Source organism: Muntiacus reevesi, chromosome 5 (assembly GCF_963930625.1).
Source record: "Muntiacus reevesi chromosome 5, mMunRee1.1, whole genome shotgun sequence".
Lineage (NCBI taxonomy): Eukaryota > Metazoa > Chordata > Mammalia > Artiodactyla > Cervidae > Muntiacus > Muntiacus reevesi.
Genome location: NC_089253.1, coordinates 118374413 through 118402108, shown reverse-complemented (window position 1 = coordinate 118402108; position 27696 = coordinate 118374413). Strand labels below are relative to the sequence as shown.

General features: G+C 49.1%; 2 protein-coding genes across 2 annotated transcripts in view; one reads left to right on the top strand and one right to left on the bottom strand.

Annotated features, from left to right (window-relative positions):
- C5H1orf74 (chromosome 5 C1orf74 homolog) overlaps positions 1 to 27696 on the bottom strand; it is a 134983-nt gene that overhangs the window by 106069 nt on the left and 1218 nt on the right. The window contains exon 2 of the mRNA XM_065936291.1: positions 26596 to 27696. Within this exon, the coding sequence (XP_065792363.1) occupies positions 26810 to 27601 (792 nt within the window). The 5' untranslated portion in view covers positions 27602 to 27696 and the 3' untranslated portion in view covers positions 26596 to 26809. The remainder of the gene's footprint in view (positions 1 to 26595) is intronic.
- On the top strand, positions 375 to 26721 carry TRAF3IP3 (TRAF3 interacting protein 3). The gene is made up of 17 exons (XM_065936289.1): positions 375 to 608; positions 3151 to 3311; positions 7055 to 7459; positions 9331 to 9478; positions 9624 to 9687; positions 9946 to 9970; positions 10226 to 10255; positions 10343 to 10438; positions 17206 to 17277; positions 19495 to 19635; positions 19757 to 19894; positions 21040 to 21175; positions 21956 to 22018; positions 23546 to 23605; positions 24704 to 24840; positions 25615 to 25728; positions 26332 to 26721. Exons 1-17 carry the CDS (start codon positions 512 to 514, stop codon positions 26422 to 26424), a joined length of 1980 nt encoding a protein of 659 aa, XP_065792361.1. The 5' UTR covers positions 375 to 511; the 3' UTR covers positions 26425 to 26721.

Sequence of the window (27696 nt, the reverse complement as noted above, 5' to 3'; positions counted from 1 at the left end):
CCCAGGCTTGAAGCTGCATCCTGTCTGGGCCCTCCTAGGTCAAAGCCAGTGAGATGGTCCTTCTCTGGAGCCTTGGATGAGCCCTGCTCAGCGCTGGGACCCACAAGAATGAATCTGCAGTGAGTTGGGTCTTAGGGTTACACCTTTGAGATTCTCTATACAAAAGACGAATCTCATGCCAGTACTGATCATTTCTTACAGCATAACTTGGAGGTTTTATTGCAGAAAAAGGTCCTCTCAACAATAACAGAAAGCAACCAAAGAGGACTGAGAATTCTGTCCTGCCGTGAACATGAAGCTATAACTATTGAAGAGAGAAAAGCTTGCAAATGGAGGAGTTAAGAAAATATTTATTTTCTCCTGATGAGTTTAGACTGTATCATCTCTGAGAATGAATGTTTGTCCTTGGGATGTCCATATGGACGTCTAATTAAACAGTTAGCAGCTACACACTTGGAAGACTAAAGAGGAAAGTCTGCACTGTGGAGAATTTGAATGCGAGCAGACAAGTATGTCCACAGGACTGATCTCAGGATGTGCAGTTCCAAACTCCCCTCACCACACACCCCAGACACCTTCTGCAAAATGTGGACCACCAAACCCACCAGGTACTATCCTGTTGAATGTCCATGACCTTATTTGAAAATGAATAACTTAGACTTGAGGAATGCATTGCTGAGAAAATATCAGAGGGTGCGTAGGGTGCAATTCTGAGGCAAGAACAACTTCTTATGGGCAAGGTTGCCATTTCCCAAAAGATGAATAGGAGATCTTCCAGAAGGGTGGAAGTGGGGAACAAGATTAGAACTAGTAGCTCCGATAGGGGGGATCCTATAGAGGGCTAACTTCTCAGTGCTGTTTCTTGGAGTACGGGAAAAGTCATATTAGCATACAGTTTAAATTTTTCTCTTTCAAAATTGGGATTCCCTTTTGTTACCCCAACCCTATTATAAAATCTTATAGTCCTATACATTCTCATGTGATGTTGTGAAGGGTAAAGCAAAGTGTTTTCCTATCCTGTGTTTACCCCTTCAAGGGAGCCCATAGAGGGCTCAGCATCCATCAAGGAGATCATGTTCCAAAGCTCAGGATTTGACCATCAACAAAGGGACCTGGAAACAGTGAGGAAAAGCACAGAATGCTGGCCAGTAAATGCTAGGTGATAAAATCAACAGGGGCCTGACCTAAATCCTCCTCCTTACTAACGCACACCAGAGGAAGGGAACCCTCGGGCAGAGGCAGGCTAATGATTAGACTGTCTGCGTCTCAGACTATTAAACCATCTACCTCTGTGCTGTGCTTAGTCGCATCTGACTCTTTGCGACCCCATGGACAGTAGCCTGCCAGGTTCCTCTGTCCATGGGATTTCCCAGTTAAGAATACTGGAATCGGTAGCCATTCCCTTCTCCAGGGGATCTTCCCGACCCAGGGATTGAACCCGGGGCTCCTGCATTGCAGGCAGATTCTTTATCACCTGAGCCACTAGGGAAGCCCATCCCATTGCATGCATAGCCCTAAGAGATTTCAATCTTCATACTCATTTCTTTCTGACTTCCAGTGGAACCCAAATAGCTGGCCCACAGGAACTCCTATTGCCATCGTCTGTCCTCTCTTATGTTCTTATGCCCTAAAGTCCCAGAACCCTCTCACATTTCTACACCCATAACACTCTTTTATCCTGCCGCCTTGGGCTCCTCAACCCCTCTGTCCTCGCTCCCATCTCCATGGGTCAATCTTCAGGCACAGGATCTCAGCCTGTTGTCTCTCATCCGGAGGAAATGCCGTTTGCCTTCAGTCTTGTTGCTTGAGAATCCGTCCTCGGCACATTTCCCTGCCTACTCCTTGTTCTTTTTCCCCTCAGAGAATGGAGGCAGTAGTGGGGAACCAAGGAGACTGTGACACAGTCCCAACGTGTTAATAATTGTTATCTTATCACAGCTGTCTAAAAGGCTCATTACGTGCCTTGCATGTGAAGTCTTGGACTTCATGGGAGCCACATAAATCATCCATTCAGACACTGAATGGACCATTCAGACAAGGTGAATTGCACAAGGCTACAAAGCTACTCAGTTAACTTGTCCCAAGCCGGTCCCCTCTCCATCATCTTACCCTGAACTTCTTGGGAATTTCCTGATTATTACATTTGTAATAGTTCCTTTTTAAGGAACAGACAAATTCCTTTTAGTTTTCCCCCAAATTTCCTAGTTCAGGGGACTAGGAAATTCTCATTGATTCTGCCTGCTATTTCTCCCTTTATCCCCCAATCAATCAACCACCATCTTTTCACCTTCCCCCCATCCTCTGGCCCTGATCCCATTGCTTCAGAAAGGAGCAAATTCAGAGCTGGCCTCATTTCAGAGTTCTGCAGAAATACCAGTACTTTAGAGGAGCAGAACCTCTTTATGATACCAAGATGGAGAAGAGGTAACTAAAGGGAAGAGAAAATCCTTACACAGAAAACTACCTGATACAGATAAAAACCTACACTGGGAACCTCTCTTATGGATGAAAAAGGCCTTTTTTCCCGCTTTGTAGAAGCTACAAGGTTTGAATCCTTTTATTAATTTGCTTTAATTGGAGTATAATTGCTTTAGTGTTGTGCTAGTCTCTGCTGTATTAAACAACGTGAACCAGCTCTATGTATACATCCATTCTCTCCCCCTCGAGGCTCCCTCCTCACCCCAGGCCTCCATCCCAGCCCTCTAGGTCATCACAGAGCACCGAGCTGAGCTTCCTGTGCTTTATAGCAGGTTCCCACTAGCTACGTATTTTACATTTGGTAGTGTGTGTGTATGTATATATATCCCACTTTGTCAATTCGTCCCACCCTCTCCTTTCCGCACCGTGTCCACAAGTTGTTCTTTATGTCTGCATCTCTATTCCAGCCCTGCAAGTTGCAAGGTTTGAATCTGACCCAGAGATTCATCTTTGTCTAATCCTGGAAAGGGAATTTTGCTGTGAAACTGTCCGAGAGTTCAGACCAATCTAATAGGAAGAGAAAGGGCGGTTGGGGTGCCCACCGGTGGGAGGAGCTCCTGAGCTCGGCCCTGGAGGCCTCAAGGGTTTAGGGGCCCCTCCGGTTGTGCCAGAGAGCAAGAGAGAGGAACTGGGGTGAGCAAGTATTGCGGCTTCGTCTGTTTCCTGTTTCAGCAAGGCTGCTGTGCAAAAAGAAAGAGAGTAGCAGGAAGGGACATGCCCGGGGGGCCCCGAGCCCTGGACTGAGACCTTGCCCCTTCGGAGACCACAGCCGAGACCTGCCCAGGAGCCGGGATGCTTTCCTGAGCTGCTGGGGTTGGAGCCTGGAACCTCAGGTAACTGAGAAGGAGGAGGCTTCTGCAGCCAGGTTGGGGACCTCCGACTCTGGGGTGGGGCGGAAGACGCTGTGTCTGCCAGTTTCCCCGGGCTGAAGGGGGAGACACCGTCCTATCCGGTGGTTTGAGTGCTGGGGGTGGGGAACCAGGGAAGTGGCCCGTGTTGGCCTCCAGAGGCCCAGCTCCCAGTGTCCTCTGCTCCATCCGTTAGATGAGACGAGCCGGGAGTCAGACGACGGAGGATACAGGCTCCCGGGGATGGGCCATACATTGCACAGCTCCCTGCCCCACAGGGACCCCATAGCACCCAGCTGCCTTCCCAGCGGCGTGGGTGCAGGCCCTTTGCTCCTAGCTCGTGCTGAGAGCTCTGGACTAGGAAGGTCTGACCATTCATTCATGCAAGAGGCCACTCATCACACATGCAGCCAGGAAGTAAGAGCCAAGACTGGGAAAGGCAGGACAAAGCCCTGTTCAGTGAGGGCAGCATCCTGACATCCCCAGTGGCACTGAGAACAGCCCCCTGAGCCAGTACCACCTCTTCCCAGGGCTCCAGCTGAGGCCTGTCAAGCTGCCAAGGGCTGCCTGGGCAGTGGCCCAGTGACCTTGCTTTGAACCACACAGGGACCAGTTCCTTATTTCTCCCACAGCCCATCTCTATCAGTCAGCTGTCCACAGGGCTTCTTATGTTTAGAGCAAATCGGAATAGTTGAGACCTCCCAGAAAGCTGGGGTGATTCTACTCAGCTGTGCCACACCAAATCCCCCCGCTGTGAGAGACTGGGGTCTGGGAGGGTCTCCTCCTTCCCCGAGCAGCCTCTTCTACTGCCACCCCCAGCTTGGGCGACAGGTGCCAACGTCTGCCCCCCAGGAAGTAGAGCAAGGCAGCCACGTGTTTCAACGGACCAGTGCAGACAAAGCCCGTACACTTATCTGCCCCCCACAGCCCTCTGCTCTTCATGGCCGGAGGAGGCAGCAGTGTTCTCCACGGTCTCCTCTATGAAGCCTGAGGGATAACCTGGAATCATGCAGGGAGGGGATCTAGCGCCCCACCTTTTAAAGGTGGGAGGCAGGCAGGCCACACACCGGTTCTTCACTCACTCTCCTTTGCCTTTCTGCCGGGCCTGAGATGGTGGCTGTTTCCAGACCACAAGGCAGCCCTTTCTCCCTGTAGCCCACACCCAGAAATCAGATGAACAGAGCAACAGTTAAATGGTCTCAACCTGGAACCAGCATCCCTTCTGGGGGATAAACAGTATCCCGCAAAGAGGAAGGGGGCAGGGGGATTGGAGGACTGGGCATTCTGGGTCCTGGAGTGCTAGCTTAGCTTGGAACCTCTGTCTTATAGCACTGAGTCTTCAATATTCAAGATTAGGAGGATGGGAGTAATAATAATGTCATTGTAAAAAGCTAACATTTATTGTGTGTTACATCCCTGATGCTTAGCATGCATTTTCTCTTTAAGTTTCATAACCTTAGGAGGCAGGTTCCCACTTTACAATTGAGGAGACAGAGACACAGAGACAATCAGTAGCTTTTCAAAAGCACATGGGTGGTCGGCGGCAGGGCCAGGACAGGAGTCCACACAGTCTGAGTCCATGGCCAGGGGTCCTCACCTCCCCCATCTATGGCAGAATAACCACAGCCGATGGCCTGGGACACCACAAGCATAGCTTCTGAACACAGAGTTTACCTGCATATCCAGTCATTCATAATTTAATAGGAATGGGCCTCTCAGATCCTTTCTTAAGTTTAAAATGGGAAAGTGGCAGGTGAGAAGTGAAGGGGACTCTGCAGAATAGGAGCGAGGAGGAAAGTCTACAGACGGGAGAGGCCCCCAAGGATGAGCGGACGGGCACTGACTGCTCACCGTTCGGCCTGGGGTCAGCGCTGCCTAAGACCAGAGGATGCCCGCTCCACTGGAGAGTCAGGCACCAGAGAGCGGGCAGGGCCTGACCACGAAAGACCCTACTCAGGGTGTGAGCCTGCCCCACCCGGGACCCCCAAGAAGGAATGGCATGATCCCAGAGAGAGAGCAAGAATCCTGCAAAAAGTTCCAGACTGAGCCGGGAGGCGCAGGGAAGCGCCAATGATAAGGGCAGAGAGGCTGCTACCTGTTGAGTCTGTTTGACCTATGAAAAGATCCAAGGGGCCAGAGCGGACAAACAAACGCCTGCAGGCTGAGGCTGAGGAACCCTTCTCTGACCTACGACACAGGAACTAGGTTCCCAGGACGGTGGGGAGTGAGGCTGTGGGTGGATAGGAGCAACAGTTGTAAGGGGAAGTCCCTCTCCCTTCATGAATCTCTGGACTGCCTCCGGGGACCAGTGGAGACAGGGACCAGAATTTCCAGGGCTCAGAATCCAGCTCAGCCAAAGTGAAAGTCACTCAGTCATGTCCAACTCTTTGAGACCCCACAGACTATACAGTCCATGAAATTAATTCTTCAGGCCAGAATACTGGAGTGGGTGGACATTTCCTTCTCCAGGGGGATCTTCCCAACCCAGGGATCGAACCCAGGTCTCCCGCGTTGGAGGTGGATTCTTTACCAGCTGAGCCACCAGAGAAGCCCTAAGTCCAGCCCCAATTTAGCCAAGGCACCAGAGGGTTCTAGGAGAACAGACAAAGTTGCACAGGTAGATGAGGGAGAGTGGGAAAGAGACAGCAGGGCACAGAGAAGGAAGAAGGGGCAGGGGCTGGGGGTGGTGTGAGTCAGCTGGTAAGGTCGTGTAAAGGCACAGCTAGTGTGGCCTCTACACCAAGCCTGCTTCCCTGGGGACTTCTGGTTACTGAGTTCGTTTGCTTACTTTTGTTTCATTTTTGAAACACAGCCTCATCGAGAAATAGCCCATCTGGTTGCTGGTTTTGATGACACAATCTGGCTCTGAGCTAAGGAAAGCAGACATGCCACCACATTTAGCCCTAACAGGGAGGTGATCCTAAAAAGCAAAGGAACCCTCTGCTCAGAGAGATACTGAGCTGAAAGCTCTGAGATGGCGTTTTGGACAGTAACGCACAGGTGCTCAGCAAATACGGACTTGGGTTGATCTGAACCTGAGGGTCAGAGCTCAGTTTATTGGGCCAGGAGTGGAATGTCAAGGGACCGATGTCAGGACCCCATGACTGGAGGCAACAGTGCGGGGTTTCCCTCCTAAACCACGCCCAGAACCAGGCTCACGAGCCAGCTGCTAAAGGCTAAGCAGAGGGCAGTGGGTGCTGCTTATGGACTGGCTGCACCTTGCAGGGTCTGGCTGTCCGTCCAGGCCTCGAGAAAAGTCACTCGCCTATTAGTACTTTAGTAACTAGGCCAAGAGGGCATAAAGATGCTGGCCTTCCTTTTAGACTGGGGAAGAGGGAGCCAATTTAACTGCTTCTCTAGACATTCCTGGAAAAGGCACACGTCCGCATCTGCCATCCAAAGGGCTATAGGCTTTTAGTGATTTTATCCATTATTTCTCACGTTTCCCTAACTTGGAGGCAGGCTGAGATGTTCGGCCAAGGAAGAAGTGGCAGCCAGAGGAATCTCGCCACTTTACAGAAGGGGAGGCACAGGCCGGAGAAGAGCAGAGATTAGTCGAGAGACTGGACCCAGAAGTCCTGAATCCCCGCGTGACACCATCCCCGCCTCAGTTTTCAACCCACATGTATGGGACACAGTGCTATTTCTGCCCCCTCATCTAGAGAGGTGGTCATTTTTCTGCCCATCTCCTGACCCCTCCCCTTTGCCTCCCTCTTGGCACTGGGCAGACCCGGGCAGCTATTCCAGGAACTGGAAGCCAAGCAACAACAGGTGCTCGGGAGGTCATCATGATCGGCCCAGACCCCAGGCCTGCCCCTGGCTTGGCCCGGTGGGCTGAGAGCTATGAGGCTAAGAGCGAGCGCCGGCAGGAGACCCGTGAGAGCCGCCGCTGCCGCCCCAACGTGACCACTTGCCGCCTTGTGGGGAAGGCCCCGAGGACCCAGCAGAGGGAACAGCTCCGGAGAGCACGCCAGCAGCAGTTTTTCAGACGGAGGAACCTGGAGGTGGAGGAGAAAGGCGAGGCACAGAGCCCACCGGCCAGGGAGCCAGGCCCCTCCAGGAGGACAGGCCAGGCCGCTGACCTCAAGGAGCCCTTGTCTTGGGCCAAGAGGACCTCTTCCCCGAGACAGCAGGTGGGCCATGTCGAGGGACACAGTGCCCTGGAGCAGGTGGGCTGCGGAGCAAGGCAGGTGGGCGGGCTCGAGGTCACTGAAAAGCGATTCAAATGAAGTCCCTCCTTCCTCAGTCATCATAGAGGCTCCCTTAGCCAGTCACTTGTTCAGATATTTTTCTTCCTGTGTTTTTGGGGAGCGGGCAAGGGGGGGGCTTGTTTACCTACTTTTTATTGTTGTTGTTTTGCACTTGCCTTTCAGGAAAGATAAAAATAATTTTTAAACAATTCCACAGCTAATTCCTAGTATTCGTTCCGATTCAGTCTATCTAGATATATCTTCTACAGCGTTCATTCATCATTGTTCAACAAACATTCACTGAATGCTTATAGTGGTCCAGGGACACAAGCCAGATCTTCTTAATGTCCCCCTTGAATCACACACACACACACACTTCTTGTCTCCACTCTTCGATAAGGCAGCTGCATTACCCACCTTCTCTCGGACCATCCCAATTCAACTAACTTTGCTCACTGAAGGCTGTGTCTGGTCCAGAAGACCTTAGCTGCCCTAGCTTCTTCAGACCACCTCTGCTCTCTGTGGTCCTTATGAGGCCATAAGTCCTCGAAGATTGTGTAACTCTTAGAGGGACCATCAGTCTGGCTTGGGAAGGAGCAGTGCTGACAAAAAAAAACAAGGGTATGTTGAAATGAGCTCAGCCAGCAAACCATCTGTGTCTTCCTATCCACGCTGTGAGCATGTGGACAGTGGGGACGGGTCCTCTAACGTCCCTGGAAGTGCCCGATATTGTCCCGTCCCCAGAATAGGTGTTCTATCACGCTTTCTTAGCCGATGCATCTGTTATCCACCACAGGAGGTGCTGTTCAGAAAAATGATCCTTGAGCCCAACTGTAAAAGAAAACCAACGGTGTACTTTCTAAGGCAAGAAGCTTTCTGAATGATTTGGTGGAAAAAAAAATAATTTTAAGGAGAAAAAAATAAATAAATAAACACACAGTTGCCTAAAGAACTCCTCCTGAACCTGTCAGTTATGTAAGGCTCATTGAGATTTAATCTGCATGACTAACTGCCATAGGCATTTCTTAGCCTTTTCATGTTAATTACATAGATTTTTTTTAGTTTTTAGTTTGTAAGACGAAAATATTTACAGAGCAGACTAACTGTGACGACTGCGACACATTCCCCCGTTGCTGCCTGCTTTACCGTCTCTTCACGCGACCGTCAGCCATCTTCCAGCTGGCACTGAGAGGAAGGCAGTCCCCTCAGAATATGGAAGGCACCCTGGCGACCATCTGCTCCAAACTCATCCCCACACAGACAGGAGACGGAGACCAAGGAAAGGCAGGACCTGACCCTGGTCCCCCTCACTCCCTCCTCAGACCAGTTCTCTTTCCACGGTGCCATGTTGGCTGTGCAAGGGCTGGGATCGTGGACTTGAGAGAGAGTCACAGGGGACCTGGTAGCTCAGATGGTAAAGAATCTGCCTGCAATGCGGGCGACCCTGGGTCGAGAAGAACCCCTGGAGGAGTGGGTTTCCAGTATTCTTGCCTGGAGAATCCCATGGACCGAGGAGTCCATGGAGTTGCAAAGAGTCAGACACGACCGAGTGACTAAGACTTTACGCTTTTAACTGGACACCAGCCCCGCTCCCCATCTGCCTGGCCTGAGGAGGACCTGATCCCACCAGCCAGCACCGGGGAGGGCAGGAGCAGGGGGAAGCTTGGGGCTGTGAAGTCTAGAATTGGTTCCTTTGGTGTTCTGGGCCCGAAACTTCATCGCTGGCTCATCTTTCTGCATTCAGCCGGAGAACCCTGTTCGAAGACGCTCTATCTAGGCTCTCAGCAACACCCCCCTCCCCACTTGCTTTCCAGGAGTCAGGGACCAGTTCCAAGGTCTTTGCAACCCAAAACCATCCTCCTTCAGGCGCCTGGAGGGATCCAGCTGACCACCTCACCACCCAGGCTGGTGACCTTCCACCACAGGCCTCTCCCATCAAGAAGGCATCCAAACACCACCGTGGTAAGAGATTCCCTTCCTCACTGGGGCCTGCAGAGAATCCTGCCGTGACTGTCTCAGCTCGCTGGCAGTGGAGAGTCCCTACCCCTCCCCACTTCCCTCACTGCCTCTCCCATGCCTCCTGAATCACCTTTCCCCTCCCTCTCAGGCACTCAGACAAAGGCAGGAGAAACACAGTCAACAATCAAGAATGATGCCAGTCAGCAAACCAAGTGAGTACCTTTCATGTTCCTGGCCCCAGCTCCCCCACAGCCCATCCATTCCTCTCTTCTAAGCTTTCACTTGAATACCCTCCCCCAGAATGTGGAGTGGAACCCAAGGAACTTCCACATCCATCTTAATTAAGAAAAAGGAGGGCCTTTCCCACCATATTGGATCTCCAGAAGAGATGAGAGAAGGAATCAATACACTGCCTCCTGACATGCCTGTTTCTTTGATCCACTGCCATTTTTGTTTTTCTTCTCTTCCAGTTATGGAGTTGCAGTTCTAGATAAGGTAAGAAAATCCTCATGGTGGAGGTGTAGAATCACATGGCATCTAATCTCCTCCAAGCTCTGGAATTCATTGGTAAACTCAGCTGGGATGGATGGGGCGTCCTCTCCCTGGATGAGCATAGACAAGGAAGCCTGGAGGGACCCTGAGTCCAGGAAGAAAATTCACTTAGCACAAGCCAATCCTGGCTCGGGTTCCATGTTCTAGGACTTCGGGGAAGCCACAATCTTCTTAAACACTCTTTTTCTTTCTCTCTAGGAAATCATCCAGCTTTCTGAGTACCTCAAAGTAAGTAGCATGAACTCTCCCCTTAGCTCCTCCATCTGTCCACTCTCCTGCAGGTTAATTTTAACCCGCTTGCATTTTGCCCCTCAGGAGGCCCTACAAAGGGAGCTGGTTCTAAAACAGAAAATGGTGATTCTCCAAGACCTACTGTCTACCTTGATTCAGGCCTCTGACAGCACTTGGAAGGTAAGGGAAACCTTTGTTTGAACAGAGCTCAGTGGCTTCTACATGTGCCCCATCTTGTTCATCTTTCCATACCATTGCAGCAAGAGAAGGAGCTTTCTCACTACGGAAGAGGCGCAAGGTAGGGTTAGACATCCAACATGTCACAGTAGATATATGGGAGAGCTTGGCTGAATCCAGGGTCATCAGTTGAGGACCATGTTGCCACTCACCCAGGGAAGACCCAGAATCAAAAGGGGCAAGAATTTCCTTTTTTTAATTTGTTGGAAGAAAAATAAGGTCTCAATACAGTTCCTGTTACTGACTGTGGTAAATATAAACTATTTTTGTATGGAATTCATATCAATATTAACTTTCAGCCACCATGCACCTAACTTTTCGCCCCAGACATGAATGTGAAAGCAGGAAGGGACTTAGAGATTATCTAGTCTAATTTTCTCATTTTGCCCCTGAGGAAACTGTCAGGGAAGTCAGGTGACTTGCTAAAGTCACAGTGCTGGTCAGAGGCAGAACTGGAACTAAATTCAGACCTCCTGATTTTAGTTCATTCGTTCAACAAATATTCACAGATCATGTTCCCTGCACTGAGCACTGGAAATAATGAGATTAATCAGACAGGGTTCCTGCTTTTAGAAAGCTTGTGGTTTTCTCAGGGAGACAGATGCCTAAACAGTGAAGAGATATGAGAAATAAAAGAAGTGTTTTCAGGATATAGTAGAATACAGGGGAGAACCAGGTAATTATTTATATTTCAAGGCATTGACTATCCATATAGTATTTTCCAGGCAAATGTGACAACAAGAACTATATTCTGGGCAGGGGATATAGCACAGGCAAAGAACCAGAGCCATGATACAGTCTCCAGCTTTTTATCATCACAACCCCTTTAAATTCTTTAAGAAATTATTAACATCCAGGGGCTTCCCTGGTGGCCCACTGGACTCTGCTTTTCCAATGAAAAAGGGTACAGTTTCAAAACCTGGTTGGGGAGCTAAGACCCCACATGTAGCGCTATTATTGAAAAATATTATAATCCAAAGAAATTTTATATTTACCATTTAGAAGTAAAAACAGGAATTTTAAAATATGCAGTAAGTTTTTTTTTTCTTTTATTTTTTATTTTTCAGTGGGTTTTGTCATACTGCAGTAAGTTTAAAATAACAGTAGACAGATTACATGGGAACTTAAATTATATATTGTTTGAAAAATATTTTTAAGTGGTGAGAGAAGTGGCACTGCTTCATACTTATGCAAATCTTTTTAATGTCTGAACCGAAGACAGCTAGATCCTCATGTTTGCATCTGCATTCAATCTGTTGTTAATACATTTTTTTGCTGAACTATATGAGGAAAATCTAACCTTACACAGAAATACAGTTGGAAAAAGGAAGACCTTGCAGATCCTGGATTCCCGGGGGTCCTTGGACCCCACACTGAAATTCCTAGACTGCAGTGTTCAAGCAGCTTGATGCCACCAGAGCAGAAAGCCACAGGTGTACAGACAGAACACAGAGCCTCACAGGCCTCTGTGAACATCTGACCATCCACGTATATGGCTGTGCTTAGAAAGCCATCCCACCGGGGACAGGAAGGCGTGGGACAAAAGTGCGAAGCCTGCAGTGATGTCAAAGAGATTTCCAAGGCTCAGCCCGCCCTGTTCCCATTGATCATTGTACCTGGATTTGGGTGTCTACATTCAGGGCTCCCGCTGCTTGAGGAAGTGGTTTTCATAGCCTAGTTCCCTGAGACAGGCAGCTGTGCATGCCAGGTGCTTTCCGGGGCTGACCTAAATGAGACTGTCTCATTCGTTTATTCCACAGACGTCTGATAAGTCCCGACTATGTGCTGGGGCGGGTGCGGCAGGCACAGAAGGCAGTAGACTTCCCACAGCAGCCAGGAAGAGACAGACAAGTCATCAGTAAACCTAACTGCAGCGTGCTCAGGCTGTAACAGCACTTTGAGGGACCCAGGCCAAAGAGAAGGGGGGGATTCGTCCGCCTGGCAGAACAGGGTAGGCTCCAGAGGCAAGGGACCACTTAGCTGTGTCTAGAAGGGCTGAGGAGGAGTTTACCGGGACAGAGTGAAAGTCGCTCAGCCATGTACAACTCTTTCCGACCCCATGGACTACACAGTCCATGGAATTCTCCAGGCTAGAATACTGGAGTGGGGAGCCGTTCCCCCCTCCAGGGGATCTTCCCAGCCCAGAGAATCGAACCCGGGTCTCCTGCATCGCAGGCCAATTCTTTACCAGCTGCGCCACCAGGGAAGCCCAACCAAGACAGAAGCAGGAATGATGAAGGGGGAGAGAAAGAAGAAATGACAGGGGTGCTTACCATAAAGCAATCTAAATGATTACAGGCCTGGGAGCAACAGAGGGTGGGGCGAGGCCGAGTGTGACGGAAATGAAGGGATCGTGTCAGAGGAGCTCCAAAGACAGGACGGAAATGAAGGGATCCTGTCAGAGGAGCTCCAAAGACAGGACCTCAGAGAGGTCTCTGATATTATGGCTCTTAAATATTTCCTGCTGAGTAGGCTATGTCGAACTTAAATAGTCATGGATTCCCTTTTAAAGCACAAGTGTGTGTGTGTATCATGAGAATGCACAACATCCCAGTCTGAGAAGCACTGCTGCAGGCAGTAAGCAGGGTAGCAATGGGACGTGCTTGCCTCAGGCCTGAAGTCCTACACTTAGCAACGTCCAGCCCATCCTGAGAAGGAGCTTGTCCAGTAGCTGTGGAGTTGTGCTCGCTTAGCAGCATATGTACTAGGGATTTCCCCTGCAGGTCCGGTGGTTAAGACTTTGTGCTGCTAAGGCAGGGGGGCGAGGGTTCGATCCCTGGTCAGGGAAGCAAGACCCCACATGGCCAATAAATAAATAACACAGCCGCGGAACTGAGTTGAAAGCGATGGATCAGCTCTGCATTTTAAAAGGTTCTCTGACAACAGTGAGCACTCGGGCTCCCAGTGGGTCCAGGGGTGGGGAAAGCTCCCTTAATATCCCAGGTAGGACACAACCAGAGCTTGGGGGTGGGGAGGATTTATTGAGAGACATCTCCAGGCAGACAGGAGAGCAGTTTCTGCTCCACTCCACTCCAGCAGCAGGGGAGGGTGCAGAGGTTCCTCCGGGGCCGTGGTTTACTCCCTCCTTCCTCCCCAACTAATACTCATTCTTCTTGTCTTCCTCCTCCCCACCAACCCTCAGCTTCCTGTTTTTAAGAAAAATCATCTCAGATTTTTCAGTTAACTGCTCTTGCTTCCCCCAAACAATTCACCCCACTTCCTCAGCAGAAGGACAGTCTCAGACTGCAGTATTGGGGAAAAGTAATGGGAAGAGTGTGGCCAGAACAGGGACTCCGACTTTGAGCTATGTTCGGGCCTTCGTTTCCATTTGGCCTCCCTAATTTAAATGCCCAGCTTCACAGGCAGCTCCCCGCAAACTCTGTTAGAACACCAGGGACCAGCTCCCTCTAGTGCCTCCAGCCTCCAAGCTGATGCTGGGCCTTTTGGATGCGACAGGCCCTGGGGCACTGCAGAGACTCCTGAGCTGGGCCCAAGCTTCAAAGCAGAAACGATGCAGGCGGTAGAGAAAGCAAGCCTTCAGTATTGGGCAATACAGACCCGAAGCAGGACACGCTTGGGTTTTAAGTTCTGCAAAGTGAAACTGAGATCTTCAGATGACAGTGCAGCAGGGGATTGGCCCTAAGCAACCTCTGCTGGAACACAGAGACGAGAAGTGGGCTGGTGCTTCTGCGGTGAGGTGGTGGTATTTCTGGAGAGCAGGTCAGAGGCAGGGGAAGCCAAGCAGAAGCAGCAGGACCTGAAGCCCTCAGACCGACACCAGGTGTGTATGGCCTCCGCCTTGTTCCCTTTTACAACAGAGGCTATTCTGCTCTCTGAAACTCGGGTTCCTGGGGTGCAAAGTCCCACAAGTGGCCTGTAAAAAGTGTTTTTTCCCCCGTACTGTTACCACTGGGCTTCGTACAGGGAGACTTAGGGCTTGGACCAGGAAACTGCACGGCCCATTTGCAACAACTTGGCTGCAACTTTCCTGCCTGACTTGGGGAGTCTAGGAAGGCGGAGCTGCAGGTCAGAGATGTGTTCAAACCTCAGACTTGGGTGGCCCTTCATCCCCACCGAAGGGACTAGCCTGAATTGTCTTCTATTGCAACATGAATGGAAAAGTAATCTGGGGTGCAGCTAACATAAAAAAACAGCTGGAAGAGGCAAAAAGATTGGATTAAAACCATACTAAGGAAGGAGAAAGAAGCTACCCAGAAAGAGTAGGAGCCTGGGGGAAATGTAAGAATACCGCCACGGACTTGTTTTCTTCCCAAACTACTGCAAGACAAACCTTCAAGCTCAGTGGGTTTGACTGCATTCTGCATAGTAAGAGTTTGTTGTTGCTCAGTCCCTCAGCTGTGTCTGACTCTTTGCGATCCCACGGACTGCAGTACGCCAGGCTTCCCTGTCCTTCACTGTCTCTCGGAGTTTGCACAAACTCATGTCCACTGTGTAGAGGAAAACAGTCTGACAACCTGAAGTGCGGAGGAGGAGCTGGGGTGCTGGGCAGAGGGAGTCGATTTCAGGACCCTCGGATTAACAATGAACAGGCCACTAAGGGGAGTAACTCTTCCCAGTCCCTCCAAAGCCAGGAACAGTGGAAGTCTTTGTCCATCTCTTTTATTGGTCCCAAAGCCCTGTGGTTTATCGTAGATGCCAAATCCCTGACTCTCAGCTCTCACACGAGACATTACGAAAAACATTAATAGCAGAAGGCAGTTTGAAAAATTATTTTTGGCAAAGCCTTTTTGCTTCTGCAAGACCCAACTGAGGAATACAGGAAGCCAAAAGGGGGGGGGGGCGCCCCTTGGCTCCCTGGGTTAGAGGAATCAGCCAAAAGATCAAAACAGGAGCTGTGAGATACCACTTCCTGCCTCCCCCAGGTGCCCCGAAACTCACTGAGGAGAACAGACCACAAAACAGTCTCCTCTGGCCGTTACAGACCAAAAATGGTACAAGAGTTGGAAACGGCCAAGCCGCACGACTGAGGGGCCTTGGCGACTCAGGCCTGAGGAGAAATGTAATTTCTAGACCTCACAAGGAACAGCCCAGGGAAAGGCTATGAAAACCAGTTACCACTAACGAGACCCACGGCCTTTTCTCTGGGAAACTGGCATCTACGGCATGCCTCCTCCTCCATCCACACACACACGGCATGCCTCCTCCTCCATCTACACACACACGGCATGCCTCCTCCTCCATCTACACACACACGGCATGCCTCCTCCTCCATCTACACACACACACACACACACACACACACACACACCCTTAAATCATACACACACACACACACACACCCTTAAATCATACACACACACACACACCCTTAAATCATACTCAGGGCTGGAAAACCAAAATCCCTACCTGGGGACAAGGGAGCCATCTACAGGTGGGGAAAAGAACAAAGCAACAAGGAAGTTGTTAACTGCTGGGCAGAAATACTGAAAAACAGAAGCAGGAACAGGCCTTCCCGCCTGCCTTTCTCCACACTCGCCCTTGAGATTAGCATCCCTCTTGGTGTGTCCAAAACGCCACCAGACAGACCCAGCTCGTGAATAAATAAAATGTGGCTTTCTGGAAATTCCTCTTACCATCGCAACCACACGCGCATACAAAACCTGCCTTAACACCCTTCCTCCCTTTCCTGCTTTCTTAAAAAAATTTCTCATCTTCAGTTGCGTGTGTGTATGTGTGTGTGTGTGTGTATGTGTGAGTGTGTGTGTGTGTGTGTGTGAGTGTGTGTGAGAGTGTGTCTAAGTGTGTGTGTAAGTGCGTGTGTGTGAGTGTGAGTGTGTGTGTGTGTGTGTGTGTGTGTGTGTGTGTGTGTGTGTGTGGCCAGGAGGGGACAGTATTCATCTGCTAGGGCTGCTATAACAAAATATCACAGACTGGGTGGCTTCCCCAACAGGAACGTGTCTTGCCACAGTCCTGGAGGCTGCAGGCGTCAGAGTAAGCTGTCGGCAGGGCTGGTTTCCTCCCAGGCCTCCCTCCTTGGCCTGCAGACGGAGGCCGTGTCCTCACATGGCCTGCCCCGTGCATCCTGACGTTCGAATCTCCTCTTTATGAGGACACCAGGCACACTGGATGTGGGCCCACCCTAATGAGCTCATTTTAACTGAATTACCTCTCTAAGGACCTTGTCTCCACACACAGTCGCCTTACGAGGTACTGGGGGTCAGGATGTCGACATATGAATGCTGGGGGCCGGGGGTGGGGGATAGGAGCACACAATTCAGAACATGTCGGGGGTAAGGGAGGGAATGCGTGTTCCCCCCGGGAGGAGAGACCCCTTCAGTCTTCCTGGCCTTTAGAAGTAAAGGTCCATGTACTAGACTGAGAGGAGGTGAGGCGCAGAGGTGCCTAGACAGACAAGGGAGAGAGGTGATGAGAGAAGATAAGGGGAGCTCAGAATCTATCCTTCAAGTGGGCCCCTGCAATGACACCCTGAGCCATGTGACAGAAAGCTCTGAGGTACACAGGTGACTTTGGGGAACAGTCTGATCCTTCCTTCACCTATTCCAGAGAAAGAGGGAAAGATGCTCTTCTTTCCAAATATCCCTTGCCATCCTTCGCCCCCACCCCTACCCCACCTTCTAAAGGAGCTCAGTTCCACTGTTTAATATAGGCAGCAGGCTGGGAATACACAGCAAAAGTCTCTGCGTGCTATATTTTGGCCCAAACTCACTAACTCATCCCATTTGTTCCAGGGCCAGCTTAATGAAGAGAAATTGAAGGGCAAACTGAGATCCTTAGAAAACCAGCTGTACGCCTGTACCCAGGTAAGCATTCCGGAGGACACCTCTAGCCCAGGAGCCTGAAATTAAGGGAGACAATGCTTGAACCTCAGGCCTACTCTAGAAACGTCACCTGCTAGAGATTAATGCACGCATCCTATTCACCCAGTTCTGGCCTTTACCATTTTCACTTTGGTCTCCAATTCACTCTCTCTATCTCCTCTCCCTTTCTCCCGGTGTCCTTCGCTTTGCACCCAGTACCAGCACTTTGCCAGCTCCAGGAAAACCTTGCAAATACCTGGAAAACCAGTGAGAGGCCCTTGGTAAAGATTAGCTTATCTGGGTAGCACTTCACAGGCCCTAACTTTAGAAGAGATGAATTAGATATGACAGTAAAGTCTCACAAAATGATTTTCATCCCACGGGCAACTTCCCTCTAGCACCAATCCCTGGGAGAAAGTAAAAGACTGTGACTCCTGGCTTTCTGTGGCACTGTTATCCAGCCCCAGCAATCTCTTAATTGCCCTGCTCTTGGACTATATGAGACAGAAAAAAATCAAGTTTTCACACTGGAGAAATGATAGATTTCTGACAGGTAGGAAGATAAGACAATGAGGTGGACTAGCTAGACTGCTCCCACTTGATGTTCGGAAAATAAGGTGGCCACGTCGTTAGAATTTTTCAGGGGAACACAGTTTATCTAGTCTATAAGTTTGCTGATTCACAGCTTTTATTTTTTTCAGCATGACCTACTTTGTCAGACTCTTAAGTACATAATGCCAAACAAGCTCGTAAGAGACTGACATACAATCCAGGATGCTCGTCTGCTCATTTTCAACGGGGAATAAAGTGGGCCAGTGACCAGCACGGTTACATCCAATAACCTGGACATAAGATCTCAATCAATAACTCTTGTTTCTAGCTTCTAATGACAATTCCAAGAAAGACCCACTCAATATTTAAATGCAAATTTTCAGATGATTCCAAAGCTAAATGGAAATGATTTCATGATGAACTCTAAATTTGCATTATCTAGACTATCTCTTACCCAGTTGGGTAACCTGGAGTCAACAGTAAAAGCTTCTGGCTTTCCCAAAATCACAGGGCATAAAAATGAAAGGCATGGGAAGGCAAGTGAATTTGCAAAGCTGCTCTGCTCTGCTTTTTTATCTTGAAGCCAGGAGAAATTTTTAAAATGCTAGGGTATTAATTTTTAAAACTTGAGATTACTGAAGATTGTTCAGATCACTGAGGCTATAAAAACAATTTTTTTTAAAAATGCTCTCTGCCTCAAAGGAGTTTACAATCCCTTAAAGGAGGCAAATAAGTCAACAGATTAGAAATGTTGATACTATTTGAACACCAATAAAACTACCTAATCCATAAAGAGCTGGGGGATAGACATGGTTAGTCAAGTTTGTCAGAGTTTTTATGATTTTGGGGTTGAATCCTGAGCATAAGCAGAAGTTAACCAGGTGGAAAGCGTGGGTCAGGATACTCTAAGCAGAAGCTTTATGGGCAAAGGCACAGACTGAGAAGCACAGTGCTTAGGGGACCTACAAGCAGCTCAGCTTGGTTGGAGCAGCATGGAATGAAAGTCTAGGCTTGTAAGTAAGAGCCATGCCAAGGAGTTTGAACTTGAACCTTAGAACACTGGAAACCAATGAGAGATTGAAGCAGGCTGTGACATGATCAGATAGAAGTTGTAGAAAGAAACCTCTAGCTGCAGGACTGAAAAGAGTTTGAAGGGAGGCAAGACTTGAAGATGGGGAGACTATATAACCCATACAATAATATTACTAGAGTCTGAACTGAGGAGGTGGCAGTCGATAGAGGATACAGGCATGAGCCGTTAGAGAGGCTGGCTTGACAAAGCCTGATAACCAACTGATTCCTTGGAGTAGATGAGAGAAAAATTAAGGATGACTCCCTGCTTTCGGGTTTGGGAGACTGGGTAGATGATGCTGCTGCTCACCGACATAGGAGCAGGTTCAAAAAGATGATTTCCTCTGGGAAACGCTGGATGCCAGGTGCCTGTGGAAGGCCGCAGGGAGAATGCTCAGCGTTCCCGGGACAGTTCATCATCCCCACTCACTTCTCACGTCACCTGAGGGACTCTTCCAGCCTGGGAGGCAGCCCACCACATTACGGGCGTCTCTGCCTTGTGGGCAAGGGCCGACTTCTTTTCACTGCTGTATCCCTGCTTAGGGCTTGGGACACATTAGCTCCATGTGTCTTTGTTGAATTGCATCCAATTTACAGAAATACTCCCCTTGGGGAATGAAAAAGGTGCTATTAGAGATGGAAGACCAGAAAAACAGCTATGAGCAAAAGGCCAAGGAATCACTGCAGAAGGTGCTGGAGGAGAAGATGAGCGCAGAACAGCAACTGCAGAACACACAGGTGTGGGGACGCCCCGTGATCCTTGGGGCAGGGAGCCCTGGGGCGGTCGGACCGCAAGGGAGCCGTCGGCATGAGTCCCCGGGACCCCCGACGCACCTCCCTCTCCTCTGGTCTCCCCCAGCGGTCCCTGGCTCTAGCCGAGCAGAAGTGTGAAGAGTGGAAGAGCCAGTATGAGGCTCTGAAGGAGGACTGGCGGACCCTGGGCACTCAGCACAGAGAGTTGGAGAGCCAGCTCCATGTGCTTCAGTCCAAACTGCAGGTACCAGGCCCTGGGAGTAGGGAGGTGGGGAGGGAAAGCAGGATTTAAGGGAGGGAGGTACTGACAGCCGTGATGACAGAAGATCCTGCTCACCTGGGAGCCCTAAATCTGAGTTTAGCGAGGATGTCTACACTGCTCATGCAAATAACCTAAGTGTTCAGTAGAATGACAGCATCCAAATGCAAAGGGCTGGACTGGAATATTCGTCAGCCTACTGCCACACCCAACCCACTCTCTGTACCCCATCCCAGGAGGGCATCCAGGTCAGAAATGCCCACTGTTGGCACAGAACAAAAGTCACCAGTTTACTTAAAGGTTGAGTATCAACCCACACATCTTGCCAATGTGTTTTTCAAGCCATAATAGTGGATTCTGGCCTCCTCAAGGGTTTCACCATTTCCAACCTATGTTACCTCGGAGAAGTTAACTAACCACCTAAGCCTCGGTTTCCTCACCTGTAAAATAAAGATAATAATAGTGCTCTATCATAAGACTGTTATGAGGATTAAGTGAGGTAATCCATGCAAAGCACTTAGCACAATGCCTTGCACATATAAGCCCTCAGTAAACATTAGCTGTTGTTTTTCGTCAATTTTACTTAGTTGGTTTGGAATTCTGAGGACCCACCTTTACTGAAGCAGGGATCTAGGCAACCTATTTAAGAGACAACAAGTGAATCGTATTATCACAGAAGAGAACCTCGCTGGCCACTGCATTCACTGTTCTCTTCCTCAAATCACCTACAAGGAAACTCTCATGAACTCTCTTTCCTTTTCAACCTTAATTCTTTGTGAAAAATGAGCCTACCCCCTCCACCCTGAAAAAATCGATAGCGTGAGAAGGAGAAGTAAAGACAGAGTGAAGTCGTCTAGAAAAGCAATGATTTGGTATTCCTGAATGTGGGCATTTACCCAAAGGAATCCCTTGTGAATATCAAAAATCTAATCCCTTATTGGTTGTTAAGCATGAGGAATAGAGCAAACTGAAGAATTTTAAAACTTTTCCCATTTTTCCACTTCCCTCAGGCTCCCTCTATCTCTGTTACTCTACAATTTCCTACAGTTTTCTTCTTCCTTGGGATCTGCCCGCACCTCCACCCTAGCTAGCGCTGACCGGCCTGTGTCTGCCCCTCCCCCTCCCACCAGGGAGCAGACAGCAGGGACTCACAGATGAACCAGGCCCTACGACTTCTGGAGAGTGAGCACCAAGAGCTGCAGGCCAGGATTGAATGCCTGCAGGAGGACAGAGACCTGTGCAGCTCGGACACCCAGCACCTGCAAGGTACCCATCCCCTTGGAGGCCGCTGGGAGCCCAGAGAAAGGGGGCTGGGTGGAAAGGGGTCAGTCTTTCATTTGTTTGTTTGGTTGACTTGGCGATTTCATTTTACTCTGAGAAAAAGGCAGGGCTGTTTTAATCATCCAAGACCAAGACAAAAAGGATCCAGCCTATCCCTCTAAGCCAGAGCACAGTCACTCCTATAGCAGTCACGTGCCAAGACCGCATTCCTAATTTAAAGGGAAAGGGCAGCAGAAACACCAGGCATAGAGGTGTCCCAGTCACGGCCCCCGTCAGCTGAGAGGGGACCAAATTATACACACGCTGCTGTGCTGGCCTCTGTTACTCTTCTGCAGCCCCACGGACTGCAGCCCACCAGGCTCCTCCGTCCGTGGGGTTCTCCAGGCAAGAATACTGGAGCAGGTTGCCATTTCCTACTCCAGTACTGTTCCAGACAATACTAGGAATGTTCTGACCCAGAGATCAAGTTGGCATCTCTTGTATCTCCTGCACTGGCAGGCGGATTCTCTACCACTGAGCCACTTGGAAAACCCCATATACACATACAACCCTTAACTCAGCCCACTGTTGATCCAGATGAAATCCAAGGTAGTAGGGTTCTGGTTTACCTCTTCAGAACTGGGACAAACAGAAAAAGAGCAACTTCCACTTGACACTGGTCAGAGGCCGTGGGCTGGACAGCATCTGTTACTAATTTCCAGCCTCAGGGGTGAGCTCTTTAAGTCTTAGGTTCTTCTATTTTGGTTTGTTTTATTTCATTGTCAGATCAACTAAAGAGGTCAGAGGAGGAGAAACTCGCCCTGGTGACCAAAGTACAGCAGCTGCAGAGTAAGTCCCTTTCCAGATTCTGAAAGTAGCACTGGTGGCTTTTTGGCGTTCTCAGGGCTCCTGTCCCACAAAAGGCATCCAGAGAAGCGATGGGAAGCCCAGTCCTTGGCATATCCTCTACCTCTGCTTGTTCAGACCATCCTCTTGGGCAGTGAGGTCACTGACAGCTCTTCACAAATTCCACATTAGCCTCTGGCGTTTTTCATTTGTTTCTCCTTTCCTCTCCATGCCCACAGCCACCACCTGCATTTCCCCCAGAATTGCAGGCTTCAAGAAGTGTCTTCTAAGGTAGTTTTTATTTTATACATTCTAATTTATCATGTACATTTGTCACACAGACCCGTCACTAGGAATGGTTCAGAAAATAAGCTCATACTACATATGCCCCAGTCCGCTTCACAATTACATGTCGAGGCCAAAGAGGAAAAGGGGTGTTTCCAAAGAAAAGCTGGCAATTTTTGAAATGCTAGAGAACCTGATACAATGAACAGCTCTGCTGGCTGCCGCCCACCTTAACCTCTGACGCCCTGACAGAGACGTTTCATGCAGAGAGCAATGAGAATAAAAAGAACCAGGCAGCCACAGGGGTACGGGAGAAAGAACACCAGCGGAAGCCCGGCTCCTACACAGCCGGGGCCGAATGGGCACGTCACTTCAAAACCATGCCTTTATTTATTCGGTACTTATTTACTGAGCCCCTACCAAGTGCAGGCACCAAGATACACACTGAGGATACGGTAGGGAACAGAACTGGCGTGGTTTCCTTCCTAGTGAAGCTGACATTCTAAACAGACACTATACTGAAGTATGGAGTTTCTACGAACAAATACGCCTCAAGTATTAACAACTGCGACAGAGGAAAAAATACAGCAGGTTAAAGAGAAAACAGTTGCTATTTCACACAGGGTCAACTGGGACTGTCCTTCTTCTAGGGTAACATTTACGCAGAGACTTAAAGGTACACGGTAGGAAGAGATAGAAGGATGGTGTTTTCATAACAAAGCACCACAAGCTGGGTGACTTAAAGGACAGACATCGGTTTTCTCATAACTCTAGAGGCTGGGAGTCTCAGATTAAGGTGGCGGGCAGGGTTGGCTCCTTCTGAGGGCTCTGGGGGAAGGATCCATCCTAGACTGCTTTCCTTGGCTTGGAGAGGGAAATGGCCTTCTTCTCCGTCTGAGAAGATGGAGATGGCTGTCTTCATCTCTTCACATGTCTTCCATCTGTCCACATCTGTGTCCAAATTTCCCCTTCCTGTAAGGACACTAGTCATGTTAAAATAGGACATTAGAGTCCTATTTTAACTTATTACCTCTGTAAAGAACCTATCTCCAAACAGGGTCACATTCTGAAGTACTGGAAGTCAGGGTTTCAACAAATGAATTTGGGGTGGGGGGGGTGACACAATTCGACCAACTACAAATGGGAACATGGTAATTAAGGTTCTCAGCAAAGTTCTGAAAAGATACTCTGCAGGAAAGATACTCTTTACGCTCCAACAGACAAGCTCCTTATGTTTTCCAACAGGTCTGCTTCAGAACCAATCCTTACAGCTTCAAGAACAGGAGAAACTCTTAACAAAGAAAGGTCAGCAAATTTATTTCCACAAATTCTAAGATATTGCTCTTTCCTTGCCCTCCTAGAGGCAGAGGGATGGACATGACCCTGTGTGAGGGATTCTTAGGTCAGGGAGCGAAAGGAGCACTTTAAGGACTCATCACTGGCTCTGAGAACACTTTAGCTAGCTAACCTCCTATCCTGAGAGGTATATAAACTATGGAAAAGATTTCTACTCCCTCTGAAAACATACGTCTGTATTGAACATTTCAATAAATTGACTTTGAACTCAGGATTTTATGTCAATTTTTACCCTTGACTTTCCAAACCACATCCAGCTCCCCAGGTAGAAACTATGTCACATCCAACAGTCGCCTCACTCTCAGCCCTCAAGTCCCCTGCCTCAGCTTCCCGAAGACGCACCACACATCTGGAGGGGCGACAGCGCCTCCCGCACTCCCTGCAGGTGGCCGTTTGTTTCCTCACCACAATCACGGGGTAAAACATAGAGCGGGAATGATGATGCCCACGTAGGATGGGTAAGAAAATGAAGGTAAATGAAGGTAGCTGGTCGTACAAATTAAGGCTACAGCTAGGACAACAATCCAGAATTTCTGACTCCTAGTCCAGGGCTCTCTTCATCAAGATGCAGACTACCAAGGGGCCAATCAACCAGCTTTAACTACATGAAAATGAATTCTAGGTTATGATTGCATTCTCACCATTTTGAAACAAGGACAGAAATGGAAAATGGAAAATGGACAGGAAAATGGAGTTATACTGAAGCATCCAGCAAACCCACCAGACTAAAAGATGTGACATGCAACCAAAGAAACTAAATAAGCATTTTCTAAAAGTATCTGGCATTAAGCAGGACTAACAATACAGAGAAAAGATACCAACCGTGCCCTCAGGGGGCTCCAATTCCACTCTCTGTCCAGGCTGAGCTTGCTCCCAATGAGAGTTCTTTAAAAATCAGAGAGCTGCCAGCCACGCAGTGTGGCCAGGGACAGGCTCTTCCTTGCTTCCCCCATCCTTCTCCCTCTCCCCAAAGGGTGCTCTCAGTGTCAGGACCCTTCCTCAGAGGTGTGGGCCTCACTGTCACTGAGAATCTGGCTGCTTTTTTAGATCAGGCTTTGCCTGTGAGGAGCCCAAAGCCCTCTCATAACAAAGTGGAGCCTGAGGGTCCAGGGAAGGAGCAAGACTTGGATTTCAGAGACGAGCTCCAGAAGAAAACTCTGCAGCTCCTGGCCAAGGAAAAGGAGGTGAGGTGGTGACCTCAGACAGGAGAGACTCATCCTCCAGTGACAGGGAAACTGCTGGGAGTCAGACAGCAGGCATTTCAGAGCTGAAGTTGTGATCAGATGCCTGTAGGTATTCATTTGCCTCTATAAAAACGTCTTCACTCTCAACTTGTCAATCTTTTCCTTCTTTATACCAATCTTTATTCAAGGTTTTATTAAAGAGTTACCTTTCAGAAAGTCAACCTAAACTCAAGCTCATTTAATAAATACATTAACTCCTCAAACTCTGTTGTACAATGAGTATCTTAAAACTTTATACAGGGTCTTTTAAATAACAAAACTCTTCCTACCTACATACTCACAAAATACGTATGTCCAGAAGTATTCACATGCAACTAGCTCCCCACAAAGAGGCTTGCACTAAGATCACTTCCAGGTCATCCGCGCTGTAGGAACTTCCCTTTTGTGTGTCCCCACTTACAAAGCACTTGCATGTAACAAGTGTCACACAAAAGCACTTACACGTATAATACAAAATATTGTAAGATGCATTATATATGACATATACAGTATGCATTACACTTCATGTAAATTATGCATTTAAATGAACACATGGATAAGCTAGGCGAGACTGTCGAAAGGCAAAATGAAAGCTCTGAGAAAGGCTGGGAAGGGAGGATGGCGGGAAAAATGACCGATGAATGACAGGGTAGCTTACACAGGGCCCTCTGCCCTCCTGGGGCCCTGCCCCCGCCAGAACTGTGGTGATGACCTCGGTGGTGTTCTCCTCCACAGTGCAGAGAGCTGCATTCGGAACTAGACAACCTCAGTGACGAGTACCTCTCCTGCCTGCGTAAGCTGCAGCACTGTCGAGAAGAGCTCAGCCAGAGCCAACAGCCGCCCCCCAGAGTAAGAGTCTAACCTCCCACAGAGCCCAGGATGATGGTGGGATGCTTCCTCCCTCTGCCAAAACTTGCCCATAAAATTGCCCAGCCCGTGCCAACATCTGACCAGCCTGCTCCGTTCAGCTTGGTTTATACTGTACTGACAGCATAGCAACCAAGAAAAGAAACACTGGCTCATGCCTCCAAACCTAATTTTCATGGAACTCTTGAGCCTGAAGGGAAAAACTTACTACTGGCTAAAGTATGAAATGGTGTACTTTCAGTCTATTTTAGCGTAGTGGCAAGAACAGAGTGAAGAAAGAAAAAGGAATATTAACAGAGAATAATATGATTTTGCTCAAATATTTTCCACTTTTGATTCCTATCAGTTTTTAAGCACTTGGCCCCTGATGGCTGTGGTTTGCTGGGCCAGTGACCTTTGGTAAAGTGATTTTATCCCAAGACAGGTGGCAAAGTGACAGAGATAGTAATATAAAAAGCTTTCTCTCCTCCACCAACCCAAGGTTTTCAAATGGGCTAGAAGGGGAAGGAGGAAGATTTTTTTTGCCTGTATCTTCTCTGACCAACCCACAGCCTCTTTCTCTTTTCTCCCCCTCCCTCCTCACAGAGGCAATGTGGCCGGTGGATCCTGATGCTGATGGCGCTGACTGCTATTGCAGTGGCAGTGATGCTGGCCAATAAGGACAGCCTGACGCTCTAACTGGTGACCGCTGCCCTGGGTGAAAATCAGAAACAAGAAATTCAGTTTAAAAAAAAAAAAAAAAAAAAACTCATGTTTGGGTACTTCAAGGTTTGGGTTTTTCCAACGCAACTAAGATTTTTAACTTACTATTTTTTTAACCTGCTGTAAAAATAAACAAATAAATTTCACCTGATGGTCTGTCCCGAAGAACTCTGTTTATTCCTGAAGCATCCTGGTCTATTCTCCCTAGTCCAGTTCAGCACAGAAATGACAAATGGATTACAGTATTCTTCCCTAGTGTCCTCGAGATACTCGCAATTGGCACTTGAAATGATTCCTATTTGCCATCCCTGACCTAGAGCTGATCATTTACCAAGCACCTTCCACACAGGAAAAGTTAAAGTCAGAGGGCCACGGCCGGCAGTGTGACTATCTCAGAGGAGACGCTGAGGTCAGCAAAGTCATTTTGAGTCCTACATCGAGTTCTAAGGTCCTTCTCCCAAGTATTTAGAACATCCCTCAAGGACAGGAACAGGCTCTCTGGCACACTAAAGGAATACAGCAAGACTGGTGGCCGACAGCATAGCCATGAGATCCGGGCAGTGAACACTCGTAGTGGAGTCTGGGCTAAGCAGTTGTCCTCTCCTCGGTTCACATCAAAGGTATAGGGGACAGGATAGCCCAGGAGAATCCCAAACACAGTACAGAGATTCCAGGCCGAGGAACACAGCCTGCTGCAGGAGATTGACAGGGATCGGTCCCTCTGCAGCCCCTGCAAATGTGTGATGATCTCTGCCACAAAGGCCTTCAAATCCTGCAGCTGGTCCAGGGAGCAGACGGAAGGGTAAGGTTGAGAGCCAGAAATATCCACAAACGCTATGCTCCCAAGCAGCACGTGCTCCAAGTGCCGACGCACATGCTCAGGATGGACAATCAGGCTGTTCTCTGCAATCTCGAGGATGTGTAGTCCCTGGGTCGGGAAGCCCAGGCCCCGCAGCTCCTCCAGATAGCTCTGGAGCTCGGCTGCCCCTGCAGAGCTGCAATCATACAGCAGAGCTGGCTTCAGTCCCCTGGCCACAGCCAGCACCTCTCCAGCGAGATGAAGGCAGATGGCTCTGGGAGGGCCCCGTCTCTTTCCCATGCCCAGGGTCTGCTGAGCAGCTGCCACCAGGAGCTGAGGACTTGGTGTTGACATGCGATCTGGTAGCAACAGTAAGCAGGGCCTCTTTAACTAGTCACAGTTCCCTCCCCTGGACTGCTTCTCTGACCTCCAGGTACTTGAAGCAGGGC